This window comes from Bufo gargarizans, chromosome 4, assembly GCF_014858855.1.
Source record: "Bufo gargarizans isolate SCDJY-AF-19 chromosome 4, ASM1485885v1, whole genome shotgun sequence".
Classification (NCBI taxonomy): domain Eukaryota; kingdom Metazoa; phylum Chordata; class Amphibia; order Anura; family Bufonidae; genus Bufo; species Bufo gargarizans.
This window is the reverse complement of record NC_058083.1, coordinates 380,801,214-380,820,072: the sequence shown is the minus strand read 5'-3', so window position 1 is coordinate 380,820,072 and position 18,859 is coordinate 380,801,214. Positions and strand designations below refer to the sequence as shown.

The 18,859-nt window shown below is 46.8% G+C and overlaps 1 protein-coding gene across 1 annotated transcript in view; it reads left to right on the top strand.

The window, feature by feature from the left end:
* The window catches only part of LOC122934910 (two pore calcium channel protein 1-like), a 72,937-nt gene that overhangs the window by 5,348 nt on the left and 48,730 nt on the right, over positions 1-18,859 (top strand). The window contains exon 2 of the mRNA XM_044290569.1: positions 13,552-13,634. Within this exon, the coding sequence (XP_044146504.1) occupies positions 13,552-13,634 (83 nt within the window). The remainder of the gene's footprint in view (positions 1-13,551; positions 13,635-18,859) is intronic.

Sequence of the window (18,859 nt, the reverse complement as noted above, 5' to 3'; positions counted from 1 at the left end):
GTCGGAGTCGAGGAGCCGGAGGGAATTTTGGGTACCTGGAGTCGGAGTCGGCAAAAAATGAACCGACTCTGACTCCTACTAGATTTAAATTGGAATAAAAATAAAAAAAAGCAAGTTTAAATGTCCCAATTCACAAAAAGTTATAATTAATTGCCGTATTTTTTGCCCTATAAGACGCACCTAGGTTCTATGCCGGAAGAATCCTGATCAGTTTTATCCTAATGCATTCTGAATGGAGAGAAATCCGTTCAGGATGCATCAGGATGTCTTCAGTTCAGGACCGGAACGTTTTTTGGCCGGAGAAAATACCGCAGCATGCTGCGCTTTTTGCTCCAGCCAACAATCCTGAACACTTGCCGCAAGGCCGGATCCGGAATTACTGCCCATTGAAAGGAATTGATCCGGCCTTAAGCTAAACGTCGTTTCGGCGCATTACCGGATCCGACGTTTAGCTTTTTCTGAATGGTTACCATGGCTGCCAGGATGCTAAAGTCCTGTTTGCCATGGTAAAGTGTAGTGGGGAGCAGTATACTTACCGTCCGTGCGGGAGCCGCATGGACGGTAAGTATACTGCTCCCCCGCTCCCCACTACTACTATGGCAACCAGGACTTTAATAGTGTCCTGGCTGCCATAGTAACACTGAACGCATTTTGAAGACGGATCCGTCTTCAAATGCTTTCAGTTCACTTGCGGTGTTACGGATCCGGCGGGTACTTCCGGCAAATGGAGTACACAACGGGTCCGGACAACGCAAGTGTGAAAGAGCCCTTATGGTGGTCTGTGGGTGGCACTGTTATGGGGGCATCTGTGGGTGGCACTGTTATGTGGGCATCTGTGGGTGGCACTGTTATGGGGGATCATTGTGGGGGCATCTGTGGATGACACATATATAGCATCTTATCTTATGTGTCATCCACAGATCCCCCCCCCCCCCCCATAACAGTGTCCCTGTGTAGTGAATGGCGGCCGGCATCTGTTTCTGTAATGGCAGCGGGGCCCGGTGCCTGCTTCATTCATAAAGTGATGTAGTGAGCTACGCTACGAGCGCCCGCCCGGCCTCCTGACTGCCAAGAAGTTTTTAAGATGATTGGAATACTTTAACAATACCCACAAGTTAGATATGATTACTGTACACTACAGTGAGCGGGGCCCGGTGTAGTAGAATACAGTGACTGCACCGGGCCCCGCTGCCGTTACAGAAACAGATGCCGGCCCCCCAGACCCTCCTCCCTCTCAGCCTAATCACCGGACGGTCGTAGCATTCGCCCCCATAAGACGCACTGCTATTTTCCCCCCACTTTTGCGAAAAATACGGTACTTCTCTACTGTAAGAATAAAGGCCAATGCATGCAGTGCGTCACGTTACCGCAAAACGAACACGTTAAGTAGGGCTGCAGCTAACGATTATTTGAATAATCGATTAGTTGCCGATTAATTTCTACGATTAATCGGGAAAAACGACAAAATTACAAAACAGAGAGGTTTATATGATCTTACTTGAAAAATTATGTTCAAAGGCCATATTAAAACAAATTGTGGACGACACTATTATGGGGGATCTGTGGACGACACTATTATGGGGGATCTGTGGACGACACTATTATGGGGGATCTGTGGACGACACTATTATGGGGGATCTGTGGACGACACTATTATGGGGGATCTGTGGACGACACTATTATGGGGGATCTGTGGACGACACTATTATGGGGGATCTGTGGACGACACTATTATGGGGGATCTGTGGACGACACTATTATGGGGGATCTGTGGACGACACTATTATGGGGGATCTGTGGACGACACTATTATGGGGGATCTGTGGACGACACTATTATGGGGGATCTGTGGACGGCGCAGTTATGGAGAGGGGGATCTGTGGACGGCGCAGTTATGGAGAGGGGGATCTGTGGACTGGCGTAGTTATGGAGAGGGGGATCTGTGGACGGCGTAGTTATGGAGAGGGGGATCTGTGGACGGCGCAGTTATGGAGAGGGGGATCTGTGGACGGCGCAGTTATGGAGAGGGGGATCTGTGGACGGCGCAGTTATGGAGAGGGGGATCTGTGGACGGCGCAGTTATGGAGAGGGGGATCTGTGGACGGCGCAGTTATGGAGAGGGGGATCTGTGGACGGCGCAGTTATGGAGAGGGGGATCTGTGGACGGCGCAGTTATGGAGAGGGGGATCTGTGGACGGCGCAGTTATGGAGAGGGGGATCTGTGGACGGCGCAGTTATGGAGAGGGGGATCTGTGGACGGCGCAGTTATGGAGAGGGGGATCTGTGGACGGCGCAGTTATGGAGAGGGGGATCTGTGGACGGCGCAGTTATGGAGAGGGGGATCTGTGGACGGCGCAGTTATGGAGAGGGGGATCTGTGGACGGCGCAGTTATGGAGAGGGGGATCTGTGGACGGCGCAGTTATGGAGAGGGGGATCTGTGGACGGCGCAGTTATGGAGAGGGGGATCTGTGGACGGCGCAGTTATGGAGAGGGGGATCTGTGGACGGCGCAGTTATGGAGAGGGGGATCTGTGGACGGCGCAGTTATGGAGAGGGGGATCTGTGGACGGCGCAGTTATGGAGAGGGGGATCTGTGGACGGCGCAGTTATGGAGAGGGGGATCTGTGGACGGCGCAGTTATGGAGAGGGGGATCTGTGGACGGCGCAGTTATGGAGAGGGGGATCTGTGGACGGCGCAGTTATGGAGAGGGGGATCTGTGGACGGCGCAGTTATGGAGAGGGGGATCTGTGGACGGCGCAGTTATGGAGAGGGGGATCTGTGGACGGCGCAGTTATGGAGAGGGGGATCTGTGGACGGCGCAGTTATGGAGAGGGGGATCTGTGGACGGCGCAGTTATGGAGAGGGGGATCTGTGGACGGCGCAGTTATGGAGAGGGGGATCTGTGGACGGCGCAGTTATGGAGAGGGGGATCTGTGGACGGCGCAGTTATGGAGAGGGGGATCTGTGGACGGCGCAGTTATGGAGAGGGGGATCTGTGGACGGCGCAGTTATGGAGAGGGGGATCTGTGGACGGCGCAGTTATGGAGAGGGGGATCTGTGGACGGCGCAGTTATGGAGAGGGGGATCTGTGGACGGCGCAGTTATGGAGAGGGGGATCTGTGGACGGCGCAGTTATGGAGAGGGGGATCTGTGGACGGCGCAGTTATGGAGAGGGGGATCTGTGGACGGCGCAGTTATGGAGAGGGGGATCTGTGGACGGCGCAGTTATGGAGAGGGGGATCTGTGGACGGCGCAGTTATGGAGAGGGGGATCTGTGGACGGCGCAGTTATGGAGAGGGGGATCTGTGGACGGCGCAGTTATGGAGAGGGGGATCTGTGGACGGCGCAGTTATGGAGAGGGGGATCTGTGGACGGCGCAGTTATGGAGAGGGGGATCTGTGGACGGCGCAGTTATGGAGAGGGGGATCTGTGGACGGCGCAGTTATGGAGAGGGGGATCTGTGGACGGCGCAGTTATGGAGAGGGGGATCTGTGGACGGCGCAGTTATGGAGAGGGGGATCTGTGGACGGCGCAGTTATGGAGAGGGGGATCTGTGGACGGCGCAGTTATGGAGAGGGGGATCTGTGGACGGCGCAGTTATGGAGAGGGGGATCTGTGGACGGCGCAGTTATGGAGAGGGGGATCTGTGGACGGCGCAGTTATGGAGAGGGGGATCTGTGGACGGCGCAGTTATGGAGAGGGGGATCTGTGGACGGCGCAGTTATGGAGAGGGGGATCTGTGGACGGCGTAGTTATGGAGAGGGGGGATCTGTGGGTGGCGCAGTTATGGAGAGGGGGATCTGTGGGTGGCGCAGTTATGGAGAGGGGGATCTGTGGGTGGCGCAGTTATGGAGAGGGGGATCTGTGCACTGTTATGGGCATAACAGTGCACAGATCCCTTTCCTCATAACAGTGCACAGATCCCCCTTCCCATAGCAGTGCCATACACAGACCCCCCCCTCCTCCCCATAGCAGTGCTATACACAGACCCCCCCTCCCCATAGCAGTGCCATAGACAGATCCTCCCCCCTCCCCATAGCAGTGCTATAGACAGATCCTCCCCCCTCCCCATAGCAGTGCTATAGACAGATCCTCCCCCCTCCCCATAGCAGTGCTATATACAGACCCCCCCTTCCCATAGTAGTGACAGATCCTCCCCCCCCCCCCCTCCCCATAACAGCCCCGGCCCCGATGCTTGCATCTTTATTTTACCTTTTTACAATGACGCTCCCGCTCCTGTAACAGCCAGGCAGAGCGGACGGCGGCGTAACGTCACTCAATCACGTGACGCACCTGCTCCGCCCACTTCATGAATGAAGGAGGCGGAGCAGGCGTGTCACGTGAGTGAGTGACGTTACGCCGCCGTCCGCTCTGCCTGGCTGTTACAGGAGCGTCATTGTAAAAAGGTAAAATAAAGATGCAGCGACCGCCCGCCTGCCCGAATAGCAACGAATCGGCGATTATTCGATAACTGGATTCGTCGACAACGAATCCAGTTATCGAATATAATCGATTACATCGATTAATCGTTGCAGTCCTAACGTTAAGTGACCATGAAGAAGCATGCTTTTCATATGCTTCACTATATGGCACGCAAAGCACAGATAAGGAGCGGCAATACTTATACTTTCCATTGTGTTGTATTCCGCTGTTACAGGGAACGCAACGCCCATGGTTAACCTCGCCTCTCACTGATAACCGATTAAGTAAATATGTTTTTTGCAGGACTAGACACTTGTATAAGCGAAGGGAATGGATAGTCAATAGCTCAAGACTGAGGCTGTAAACCATTTAAAAAAAACTGCTGTCATTCAGCTAAGGCTATGAAAACTTGTAAACTCAGATTGTTAGCTTAAACTTTAAACATGACTATGGGATTCTACTAGGGAAATCATGTTTTACAATAAATGCCCCTTCCCCTTCCTGGATCCTCCCACTGCCCTATCTTCAGCAGAAGATCAGCACACAAAGGAGAAGGCAGCAGCTTCCTAGCCAGTAGTTCTGTGGTAATGACCATTTATCTACCGACTCCACGGCCCTGCTTAACAGTGACCTCCACAGTACCCCCGCTGCCTTAACAGTGACCTCCACAGTACCCCCGCTGCCTTAACAGTGACCTCCACAGAAGTTGCCCCTTTAATAGTGGCCCCTGCCCCCTTAAAGGGAACCTGTCACCTGGATTTTGGGTATAGAGCTGAGGACATGGGCTGCAAGATCGCCTCTAGCACATCCACAATATCCATTCCCCATAGCTCTCTGTGCTTTTATTGTGTCAAAAAAACTATTTTATATACGGTACATGTGAATGAGGCAAGTAAGAAGCCCAAGGAGCTGTTACTAACGTTTCTGGAGCCCAGCCACGCCCACTGTGAAGGAGCCCAGCACCACCTCGCATACTTCAAATCTCCTCCTTGCTTCCCAACGTCACAAAGCTAGAGCGCCATAATATCGTGATGCTAGCACATGCGCAGTGTCTGCATAGTGTTCCTTCCCTGTGCTGGCTACAGCCTCAGGGAACGAACTGCTCATGCGCTAGCTCGCGCATTGCGAGATTACGGCGCTCTAGCTTTGTGACGTCTGGGAGCAAAGAGGAGATTCGGAGGATGCGGGAAGTGCTGGGCTCCTTCACAGTGGGCGTGGCTGGGCTCAGAGTCAGAGAACGCTGGACTTATCTCTGAAGCATGGAGGAGACAGAACTCGTCTAAGGTTCATTTACATATCTATATAAATCGTTTTTTTGATACAATAAAAGCACACAAAGCTATGGGGGCTGGATATTGCGGATGTGCCTGCGGCGATCTAGCAGCCCATGTCCTCAGTTCTATACAGAAAATCCAGATAACAGGTTCCCTTTAACAGTGACCTCCACTGCGCCCTGCCCCTTTAATGCTAGGACTACACGATGACGTGTCGCGCGACATTTTGTCTCAACAATTTTTATAATAGTCTTTGGTGTGGCACTGCGATATGTGACATGCTGAAACTGCGACACGACAGTCGCAGTGCAATATCATAGACTATCATTATAAAAATTGTCGCGCGACACATGTAGCAATGTAGTTGTGCCCTAATATCGATAGTGCGACTTATTGTCGTGCTACACATGTCATCGTGTAGCCCTAGCCTAAAGCTGACCTACAGCAGTAAAGAAAAATGGCTGGGTTGTTATGGAAACCTGGAGTAAAACTGTGTCTATGTGGAAACTAAGGGCCTGCGAGATTCTATTGGCTGATAAGGAACATGTGACCATGTGTATGTATGGCAGTTAGGATTTGAAGAGAAAGACATGGAGGCTTGTATTGGCTACAAGTCTTACATTTTTGGCTCTATACACCACCACAATGGATTTGAAATGAAACAAACAAGATGTGCTTTAACTGCAGACTGTCATTTTTAATTTGAGGGTATTTACATCCAAACCAGGTGAACGGTGTAGGAATTACAACATATGTGCCTCCCACTTGTTAAGGAACCAAAAGTAATGGGACAATTGGCTTCTCAGCTGTTCCATGGCCAGGTGTGTGTTATTCCCTCATTATCCCAATTACAATGAGCAGATAAAAGGTCCAGAGTTCATTTCAAGTGTGCCATTTGCATTTGGAATCTGTTGCTGTCAACGCTCAAGATGAGATCCAAAGAGCTGTCACTATCAGTAAAGCAAGCCATCATTAGGCTGAAAAAACAAAACAAACCCATCAGAGAGATAGTAAAAACATTAGGCTTGGCCAAAAAAAACTGTTTGGAACATTCTTAAAAAGAAGGAATGCATCGGTGAGCTCAGCAACACCAAAAGACCCGGAAGACCACAGAAAACAACTGTGGTGGATGACCGAATAATTCTTTCCTTGGTGAAGAAAACACCCTTCACAACAGTTGGCCGGATCAAGAACACTCCAGGAGGTAGATGTATGTGTGTCAAAGTCAACGATCAAGAGAAGACTTCACCAGAGTGACTACAGAGGGTTCACCACAAGATGTAAACCATTGGTGAGCCTTAAAAACAGGAAGGCCAGATTAGAGTTTGCCAAACGACATCTAAAAAAGCCTTCACAGTTCTGGAACAACATCCTATGGACAGGTGAGACCAAGATCAACTTGTACCAGAGTGATGGGAAGAGAAGAGTATGGAGAAGGAAAGGAACTGCTCATGATCCTAAGCATACCGCCTCATCAGTGAATCATGGTGGTGGTAGTGTCATGGCGTGGGCATGAATGACTGCCAATGGAACTGGTTCTCTTGTATTTATTGATGATGTGACTGCTGACAAAAGCAGCAGGATGAATTCTGAAGTGTTTTGGGCAATATTATCTGCTCATATTCAGCCAAATGCTTCAGAACTCATTGTACGGCGCTTCACAGTGCAGATGGACAATGACCCAAAGTATACTGCAAAAGCAACCAAAGAGTTTTTTAAGGGAAAGAAGTGGAATGTTATGCAATGGCCAAGTCAATCACCTGACCTGAATCCGATTGAGCATGCATTTCACTTGCCGAAGATAAAACTGAAGGGAAAATGCCCCAAGAACAAGCAGGAACTGAAGACAGTTGCAGTAGAGGCCTAGCAGAGCATCACCAGGGATGAAACCCAGCGTCTGGTGATGTCTATGCGTTCCAGACTTCAGGCTGTAATTGCCTGCAAAGGATTTGCAACCAAGTATTAAAAAGTGAACCCTTGATTTATGATTATTATTCTGTCCCATTACTTTTGGTTCCTTAACAAGTGGGAGGCACTTATGCAAACTGTTGTAATTCCTACACCCTTCACCTAATTTGGATGTAAATACCCTCAAATTAAAGCTGACAGTCTGCAGTTTAAGCACATCTTGTTTGTTTCATTTCAAATCCATTGTGGTGGTGTATAGAGCCAAAAATCTTAGAATGGTGTCGATGTCCCAATATTTATGGACCGGACTGTGTGTGTATGTGCATATATATATATATATATATATATATATATATATATATATATAATATATATATTTGAAGAAATGTATGACCTATAATAGGATGCAGTAAGGATGCCAGGTACTGCAATGCTACACTACAGTGTCATGCTGGAGTACCCTCCATACCATGTAGTAATGGCTCCTATTTTGATTGATAATGAAGGCCTAAGCATGCAAATACACATGCGTTTGTTTGGGGGGGGGGGGGTTACGCAGTATGAGGTGCAGGTTTGAGTTAAAGCCATTAGTGTGTCCAGCAGTAAGGATAAGTGGAAGTCCTTTCCTTTATACTTCCAATCACTTTGAATCCACATCTGTCTCTGGCTCGATAACTAGACCAGAAACTGCTACAAAAACTGCCTGCATGTTTCCAGCCTTAGGCCCCTTGCAGACGAACATATCCGTATTATGTCCGGATGTGTTGCGAATGCGTTCAGTAAAAACTGCACTATTTCGCAAACAAAGCCATTCAGTTTTGTTTGCGATCGCGTTCAGTTGTTCTGTTTTTATCGCACGGGTGCAAAGCGATTTACTGTGTTTTGCCCGCGTGTTAAAAACTGAATGTTTACAAACAACATCTCTTAGCAACCATCTGTGAAAATCGCATCACATCTGCTTGCGGATTTTCACGCAGCCCCATTCACTTCTATGGGCCAGCACTGCGTGAAAATCGCAGAATTTAGAACATGCTGCGATTTTCCCCTACGCCCATGACAGCACCATTGAGAGACCGCCTCCTTCATCAGGACAGGAAACAGGAACGCTTGTGGAGAGCTCATAAGGAGGGGTTCTGCCCCTATAGCCTCAGTTCCTGTTTCCTGTCCTAAGGATAGGGCATGCGGAGGAGACCCATCACTGTGGTGTTTATCTTAGAGAGTGTCCTTAGAGAGTTTGTATCTTGTTTGCCGTGTTTTACAAGAGATGCAATGGACTTCCTGCTCAAGATTGGTATTCCCGGACCATAACGTCTGGTGGAACAATAAGATCGTTTTTTGGACCCGCTATATAGACGATATTTTTTTGATCTGGAATGATAGTAGGGAAAAGTTTGGTAATTTTATTTCTGCTCTTAATGATAATGATGTAGGTTTGAGTTTCACGAGCGAGATACAGACCGTGGAGGCGAGACTGACAGTTGGCAACCTCACTAAGGCTACTTTCACACTAGCGTTCGATCGGATCCGTTCTGAACGGATCCGATCATAATAATGCAGACGGAGGCTCCGTTCAGAACGGATCCGTCTGCATTATTTTAGCATATAAAAGCTAAGTGTGAAAATAGCCTTGTACAGATCCGTCCAGACTTTCAATGTAAAGTCAATGGGGGACGGATCCGCTTGAAGATTGAGCCATATTGTGGCATCTTCAAACGGATCCGTCCCCATTGACTTACATTGTAAGTCTGGACGGATCCGCACGCCTCCGCACGGCCAGGCGGACACCCGAACGCTGCAAGCAGCGTTCAGCTGTCCGCCTGTCCGTGCGGAGGCGAGCGGAGCGGAGGCTGAACGCCGCCAGACTGATGCAGTCTGAGCGGATCCGCATCCATTCAGACTGCATCAGGGCTGGACGGAAGCGTTCGGGTCCGCTCGTGAGCCCCTTCAAACGGAGCTCATGAGCGGACCGACGAACGCTAGTGTGGAAGTAGCCTAACACTGTATTTCGCAAACCCACTGCCACCAATAAAATCCTTCATTGGAGTAGTCACCATCCTTTTGCAATAAAAAGAGGTACGGTATTCCAAAGGGAGAATACCTGCGCAGGAATTGCTCTAACAACGAGAATTTTCACAATGAATCCAAAAAGTTACAAAATGGGCTACTCCAGAGAGGTTATGCCCGATCCATTTTGAGGGAAGCCTTTCATATAGCAAAAAATAGTAATAGAGGCGACTTGTTGGTAACCTAGAACGAAGGAGAAAAAAGATGCAAATCTGATCTGTCTGAGCTCTACCTTTTGATGTAGCTAACAGAGAAGTTCTAGCCCTTTTGAAAACCTATTGGCCCATTTTGACTATGGAAAATGATCTGTCTAAAGCCATCTCCCCCTTTCCACAAATTACATACCGTAAAGGTAGGAGTCTAAAAGATAGACTCGACGATCCTGGAGAGAATATTCAAACCAGGGTGTCCAAATCTCCAGGAACTGGTCATGCCGCTCCATGGTGATCACGTTGGAGAAAAGTCTAGGGACGGTTTCTTCCAAGCCGCTGCTATTGTCTGTTTCACCGCCAAAAAGGAAAGTGTACTAATCGTCTCAAGAGTAGAGCCGACCAGTTTATTAAGAGGTGCAATCCTCATAATACGTTTGTCACACCTTCTCTTGCCTGTGCTTTAGAAAAATCTCCTCCCGCCCAGAGCTGAAGTAGATTTCTGCTATAATGTGCTCCAGTTTTCTGAATGAGTTGGGACGCAGAGGTTCCATCCTCTACTCTCTTACTCCAACCTACTTTTTGGAAAAGTGGTGAGTGTGTTGGAAAAAAGATAAAAAGTTGCACATTTTGTCACTGTGGAAAAATTTGTGACTTTTCTGTGCTTGTAATGCTACAATAAATGACCCCCAGTCTTTTTGTTTGTGATACTGTAGCTCTAATTTATAGAAATACGGTTGCATGCGAGTGTTACTTTTATGATACTTATGGATGAGGCAGATGTAGTAATCCTATAAACCTAGACTCGACAGTGTTAAGGCCTATTCACACAGCAAAAACTGTCATGGTTTCTGCCGTTGTTTATCTTATTTTATTTGAATGCCGTTGACCTGCTTGCGGTTTAGCCCCATTGAATGGCACTAAGGCCTCTTTCACACTTGCGTTGTCCGGATCCGGCGTGTACTCCACTTGCCGGAATTACACGCCGGATCCGGAAAAACGCAAGTGTACTGAAAGCATTTGAAGACGGATCCGTCTTCAAAATGCTTTCAGTGTTACTATGGCAGCCAGGACGCTATTAAAGTCCTGGTTGCCATAGTAGTAGTGGGGAGCAGCATACTTACAGTCCACGCGGCTCCCGGGGCGCTCCAGAGTGACGTCAGAGCGCCCCATGCGCATGGATCATGTGATCCATGCGATCACGTCATCCATGCGCCTGGGGCGCCCTGACGTCACTCTGGAGCGCCCCGGGAGCCGCACGGATGGTAAGTATGCTGCTCCCCGCTCCCCACTACACTTTACCATGGCTGCCAGGACTTTAGCGTCCCGGCAGCCATGGTAACCATTGAGAAAAAGCTAAACGTCGCATCGGGCAATGCGAAACGACGTTTAGCTTAAGGCCGGATCCGGATCAATGCCTTTCAATGGGCATTCATTCCGGATCCGGCCTTGCGGCAAGTGTTCCGGATTTTTGGCCGGAGCAAAAAGCGCAGCATGCTGCGCTATTTGCTGCGGCCAAAAAACGTTCCGTTGCGGAACGGAAGACATCCTGATGCATCCTGAAGGACGGACTGTCCATTCAGAATGCATTAGGATAATCCTGATCAGTATTCTTCCGGCATAGAGCCCCGACGACGGAACTCTATGCCGGAAGACAATAACGCAGATGTGAAAGAGCCCTAAACCACAAAAGGACACCCGCCCAAACTTTCAGCGGCATTCGGCCAGACACTGTACCAAGAAAGGAAACATACTTCCGCTGTTGCAGCTTTAAATCGCCGGTCGTGCTCCATCTGTTCTAAGCTCTACCGTGCGCCCATACAGCAGTCGACAACCACATATGGGGTGTTGCCACAATAAGGAGAAAATGGGTAACAGATTTTGGGGAGACTGCCTCCTGTTACCCCTTGTGACAAAGTAAAATTTGGGCCTAAAGTGACATTTTCCAGTAAAATATGTAATTTTTCTTTTTCACAGCCAAGGGTTTCTAAATTCTATGAAAAGCATATTGGGCCAAAGTGCTCACTACACCCCTTGAAAAATGGTGTAGTTTCCAAAATGGGGTCACTTTTTGGGGGTTTCCACTGTGGGGTACCTCAGGGTACCGTTACATGTGACACAGCGCCTAAAATTATTCCAGTGAAATCTGCCCTCCAAAAGCCATATCATGCTCCATCTGTTCTAAGCTCTGCCATGCGCCCATACAGCAGTCGACAACCACATATGGGGGTGTTTCTGTAAACTGCAGAATCGGGGTAATAGATATTGAGTTTAGTTTGCTGTGTTACAGGAAACATTGATTAAAATCTCCATTTTACTTTAATTCTTGCAGAGCACCTAAAGGGTTAACAAAGTTTTTAACATCAGTTTTGAAAAACTTGAGGGGTATAGTTTCTAAAATGGGGTAATTTTGGGGTGGTTTCTACTATGTAAGCCCCACAAAGTGACTTCATAACTGAACTGGTCCTTTAAAAAAGTGTGTTTTTGAAAAAAAAAATTAAAAAAATAAGAATTGCTTCTAAAATTCTAAGCCTTCTAATGTCCTAAAAAAAAAAAATGACATATTCAAAATGATGCCAACATAAAGTAGACATATATGGGAAATGTAAAGTAATAAGTATTTTATGGGGTATCACTATCTGCCTTTAAAAGCAGAGAAATACAAAATTTTGAAAATCACAAATTTTTCCAACTTTTCTGTCTCAATTTTTATTTTTATTTTATAAATAAAGGTGAAACATATTGACTCAAATATACCACTAACATGAAGTACAACGTGTCACAAGAAAACATTCTCAGAATGGCTTGGATAAGTAAAAGCGTTCCAAAGTTATTACCACATAAAGTCAGATTTGCAAAAAAAAAGAGTCAAAATGGCCTGGTCATTAAGGGGTTAAAGAACAAACCATTTGCAGATACCTCCTGCTTCTTTGCACTGCACATGCAATATTGGGTCAGTCCAACAGGACACAGTTAGAAAGAACCTGGTCACCCATTCAACGCTGATCCCCTGGGGTTCCAGCCACTAGTCATTCCTCTGGGGAGTGGGGAAGAATTTGGCCCTAAATTTAAAGTGCTTTCACACGACTGTATGGCTTTTTCTGTGTTTTGCGGTCCGTTTTTCACGGATACATTGTTCCGCTTTTAGTTTTTTTTTGTTTCGGTTGTGTTTCCGGTTTTCCGTTCTATTTTTCCGTATGGCATATACAGTGTACAGTAATTACGTGGAAAAAATTGGGCTGGGCATAAAGTTTTCAATAGATGGTTTCGTAAAACGGAACTGATACAGAAGACATACGGATGCAGTTCTATATGTGTTCCTTTTTTTTTTTTTTTTTGCGGACCCATTGACTTGAATGGAGCCACGGAACGTGATTTGTGGGCAATATTTTAGGACATGTTCTATCTTTCAACGGAACGGAAAACCGGAAATACAGAAACGGGAGGTATTGAAATGAATGGTTCAGTATATGGAACGAAAAAAACGGCCTGTAAACAGAAAAAAAAAAAAAAGGTCGTGTGAAAGAGGCCTAAGTGTAGGCCTGTGTCCCCCCCCCCCCCCCCCCCCCCTCCTCAGGTTTTGGAACCAAGTCACATTTGTGATTGCTGCCAGCCTCTTTACCATGCCGCACAGCATGCTGCTGTTTGTCGTTTACCCTATTATAATCTACACCATATGCCCTCTTTCTGCAGTTTTTACAGACTATCTTACGCTATGTCCTTATTTTTTCAGAAATTACTTCTGGCGGCTGCATATGTTTACGATGCTCAGTATAACAGAAACATTCCCTTTGAGACATCACCCGAAGCCGTCAGGTGAGTATCGACATGATATCATTTCTAGGAGATTGAATATCTTTATCTATTTATCTATCTAATCGAATAATAAGTGGATCACCCCATCAGAAAATGGGACATAAATGCTGGTACCCTCAGATCAAATCAAAATGCTTACATAGATCTATAATATAAAGTAAAGGTAGCTATCACAAATAATATAGACGCATACAATGGCTAACATAAAGGTATTCCTATCGCGTCCAATCCAGAGGTAATACACAGTACTTGCTGTTGGCCCTGCGGAATGTCCCACTGGCTCACTCATATGGTAATGTTCGACCATTTAGATGCGCTTATGCGCCAATTTACCAAAATTAGTAAAATGAAATATAAACAACCAGAGTGTATACAATGAATATGTTCCATGATACAGGTATAAATAGTAGATAATGAGTGCAAAAGAGATGTCCAACAAATAGCAAAGTAGCCGTGGTATGGGGAAAATAGTGGTCCACAGAAATTACATTAGCACCCACCCATTTTTTGGATAGCAAGAAAACTCGCCACCCCTAGTGCTGGCAGTTAGTAGGCACAATGTGTATGCCGCCAATGCTCTCAGTATACTAAGAGCTGTACTGTGCAGAGAGTTCAACGCATGCGCAGTGAGGTTGCTGGGCTGGCTGTGCCACTTAGTTCCACAGGCTTGTGTGTAGAGCACTCTGTATACACTTCTGGTCTGGGTTCTGGGTGCTTGGTAGTTACTGCTGCCGAGATGATAGAGAACGCTTGGTAAATCTTGAAATGGCAGCCCCGTACACCTTAGGCTACCTTCACACTCGCGTTTTGTGTGGATCTGTCTTGTATCTGCACAGACAGATCCGCATGAATAATGCAAACGCTTGTATCCGTTAATAATCTGTCTTGACTTACATTGAAAGTCAATGGGGGACGGATCCGTTTTTAATTGCACCATATGTGTCAGTGAAAAACAGATCCGTTCCCATTGACTTAGGCCTCTTTCACACTACCGTTTTTTTTTTCGTTTTGTGGGCCGTATTTTGCGGTCCGTATACGGTCCGTATACGGAACCATTCATTTCAATGGTTCCGCAAAAAAAATGGAAAGTATTCAGTATGCATTCTGTTTCCGTATTTCCGTTTTTCCTTTCCGTTGAAAGATAGAACATGTCCTATTATTGCCTGCAAATCACGTTCCGTGGCTCCATTCAAGGCAATGGGTCCGCAAAAAAAACGGAACACATACGGAAATGCATCCTTATGTCTTCCGTATCCGTTCCGTTTTTTTTCTGAACCATCTATTGAAAATGTTATGCCCAGCCCAATTTTTTCTATGTAATTACTGTATACTGTATATGGCATACGTAAAAACGGAAAGGAAAAACGGAACGGAAAAGGAAACAAAAAAACGGAACAACGGAAAAATGGACCGCAAAACACTGAAATAGCTATACGTTAGTGTGAAAGAAGCCTTACATTGTAAGTCTGGACGGATCTGTAAGGCCCCTTTCACACGGGCGAGTTTTCCGTGCGGGTGCGATCCGTGCGGCGAACGTATGGCACCCGCACTAAATCCTGACCCATTCATTTCTATGGGGCTGTGCACATGATTTTTAACGCATCACTTGTGCGTTCAGTTGAAATCGCAGCATGCTCTATATTTTCTGATTTTGACGTGGCGCAGGCCCAATAGAAGTGAATGGGGTGTGTGAAAATCGGATGGCATCCGCAAGCAAGTACGGATGCCGTGCGATTTGCACGCATGGTTGCTAGGAGACCATCGGGATGGAGACCCGATCATTATTATTTTCCCTTATAACATGGTTATAAGGGGAAATAATAGCATTCTGAATACAGAATGCATAGTAAACCAGCGCTAGAGGGGTTAAAAAAAATAAAAAATAATTTAACTCACCTTAGTCCACTTGCTCGCGAAGCCCGGCATCTCCTTGTGTCTCCGCTGCTGATGAACAGGACCTGGGGTGAGCTACTCCATTAAATAGAGCTTAAGGACCTTCGATGACGTCACTCCGGTCATCACATGATCTTTTACCATGGTGAATCACCATGGTAAAAGATCATGTGGCGTACCATGTGATGACCGGAGTGGCGTCATCGAAGGTCCTTAACCTGTATTTAATGGAGCAGCTCACCCCAGGTCCTGTTCATCAGCAGCGGAGACAGAAGGAGATGCCGGGCTTCGCGAGCAAGTGGACTAAGGTGAGTTAAATTATTTTTTATTTTTTTTTAACCCCTCTAGCGCTGGTTTACTATGCATTCTGTATTCAGAATGCTATTATTTTCGCTTATAACCATGTTATAAGGGAAAATAATACAATCTTCAGAATATCAATCCCAAGCCCGAACTTCTATGAAGAAGTTCGGGTTTGGGTACCAAACATGCGCGATTTTTCTCACGCGAGTGCAACGCATGACAATGTTTTGCACTTGCGCAGAAAAAATCGCGCATTTTCCCGCAACGCACCCGGCTCTTATCCGGGCAAAAAAACTCACGCCCGTGTGAAAGAGGCCTTAGGCTCCGCATAGTCAGACGGTCACCAAAACGCTGCAGGCTGCGTTTTAGTGACCGTCAAAAAACGTAATGGAGACCAAACGCAGCCAAAGTGATGCATTCTGAACAAATCCTTATCCATTCAGAATGCATTTGGGCTGAAGTGATCCGTTTTGGGCCGCTTGTGAGAGCCCTGAAACAGATCTCATAAGCGGACCCAGAAACGTCAGTGTGAAAGTAGCCTTATATAGAGAAATGCAGACAATATGATGGACTAGTGGATAGTGCAGGATTAAATAGTAACTACGCGTTTTGGGTTCCTGTCCCCTTCATCAGTAGCCAAGAAAGCATATACACAATCTAGTTGCGGTCACCCCTGTTCCTCCTATTTTTATTTGGACTTGGACTACCTATATCAGGGTTTCTCAACTCGGGTCCTCGGGACCCACGGTTAGGATTTGAGAATATCCCACAGAATGAATACCTGTGGTATCACCTTCTCAATACTAAGGAGACCCTGAAAACATGACCGGTAGGTGGGTCCCGGGGCCCGGAGCTGAGAAACCCTGACCTATGTAAACTGGATTGGACTTTACATAGGGAAGAGAAACCATACTGGCAATATAACAATACATGATAAACAATAAAAAAAGTATAATTATGATGCTTATTTCTAGATCCATGGAAATATTCTAATGTTTGTGTTTTGGGCTGTAGTACTGCTGCCCTTCTCCTCTGACTTCCACCACAACCAGTTTCTACATAACTCCAGGGGCTCCACAAAATCCTTTCTGGCGCACACTGGATCTGAAAGGGCAAGCTGTTTTTGGAAATCATGTAGTCAGCATAAGGTTTAACACTTTATTATGAATTGGCGTCACGATTATTATCCTGAAACAGAACCTGAATTTCTAATGCAGTCTTTGTGTCCACAGTCATCGCTTATAACAGGCTATTTAGGCCTGCACAATATATCGCCAAAGGAATCGCAATTAATCGCCATATCGCAATCGCCAATTGGCCGACCCAAAAATGCTTCAATTATATTACCATATTTTTTGCTTTATAAGACAAACTTTCCCCCCCAAAAAAGTGGGGGGGAAATGGCAGTGCGCCTTATAAAGCGATGGTTGACTTTTTACGTGGTTGACACGGACGTATCGCCGGCCGCTATGCTGCACAGCGCGGCCGGCGATACATCAGTTACAGTGCGGGGAGGGAGGAGGGGCTGGAGGCAAGTCGTTATTTTAATGAACAAATGTTCTTTTATTTATCTGTTCTGCGCAGTGCTATTAAGAAAATGGCAAGTTTTGTATTTTGTACTATTGCAGTAATGCAAATATGTTATTTACTTTAGTAAAAGATGTTTTATTTTGAAAAACTGTTCATTTCAGTTCTTGAGTAAAGCATAACTACATTTCTGCATTATCAGTAATTTGTGTGTGCTTTTGCCTTGAAAATCCAAGCAAATAGACCTCTAGCACAATTCCCTTAAAATATTGCATCGCATACCATTATCGCAATTTTTAGGGCCCTAATCGCAATCGCACAAAATTCCCATATCGTGCAGCCCTAGGCTATTTTCACACTAGCGGCAGGACGGATCCGACAGGCTGTTCACCCTGTCGGATCCGTCCTGCCGTTATTTCGCCGGACCGCCGCTCCATCCCCACTGACTATAATGGGGATGGGGGTGGAGCTCCGGCGCAGTACGGCAGTGCGCGGCGAAAGGCTGCCGGACTAAAAGTACTGCATGTCCGACTTTTTAACCCGGCGGCCTCTCACAGCGAACTGCCGTGCTGCACCGGAGCTCCGCCCCCATCCCCATTATAGTCAATGGGGACGGAGTGGCGGCACGGCGAAATAGCGGCAGGATGGCTTTGACAGGGTGAACAGCCTGTCGGATCTGTCCTGCCGCTAGTGTGAAAGTAGCTTAAGTTCACAAATCACCCATAATGTCCTCAAAATAAATGTATCTGTTTTATCACGTCTACCATCAGTGTTTCCAAGCAGACCGTGCTGTAGATGATGTCCATGTTCTGTGCCTCAAAGTGAAAATTAGTGAAGGCCCAGGAGGCATTTTTAATTGCTCGCTCAGGCTACTTTCACACTAGCGTTTTTACTTGATTCGGCAGGGTTCTGCAAAAACGCTTCCGTTACTGATAATACAACCGTCTGCATCCGTTATGAACGGATCTTGTTGTATTATCTTTAACATAGCCAAGACGGATCCGTCATGAACTCCATTGAAAGTCAATTAGGGACGGATCCGTTTTTGATTGTGTCGGATTCGTGTCATGCTGAACCCTGCCCTATGACGGATCTCAATACTGGAAAATATTAACACTAGTGGGTATTTAATTAGGCCCCTAACATGTGGTACCTACTGAAGCTATTATTCATACTTGGCTTCTCTGAACTGGTCCAGTACTCCAGTCACCAGTCTGGCGGTCCCCAGCTGTTTACTTATGGACTGTCAGGAGCAGTACTGCAGCCAAGTACTGGTCAGAGTGGTAACACGTCTCCAAGTGGAATGTCACTTCTGGGTCATATGCCCCTTGGGCACACATCAGTGCAGAGGCCAGTCATTGGCTGTAGTGTCTCATGTGACCTGACACTAATAATAATGCTCCCATAGTTCCCCTGAAGCCCCCCAACGGTGCTCCTCAGTAGTAATAAAGACCCTCTATGGTGAACACAGTAGTAATAATACCCCCTATAGCAGGCATGCT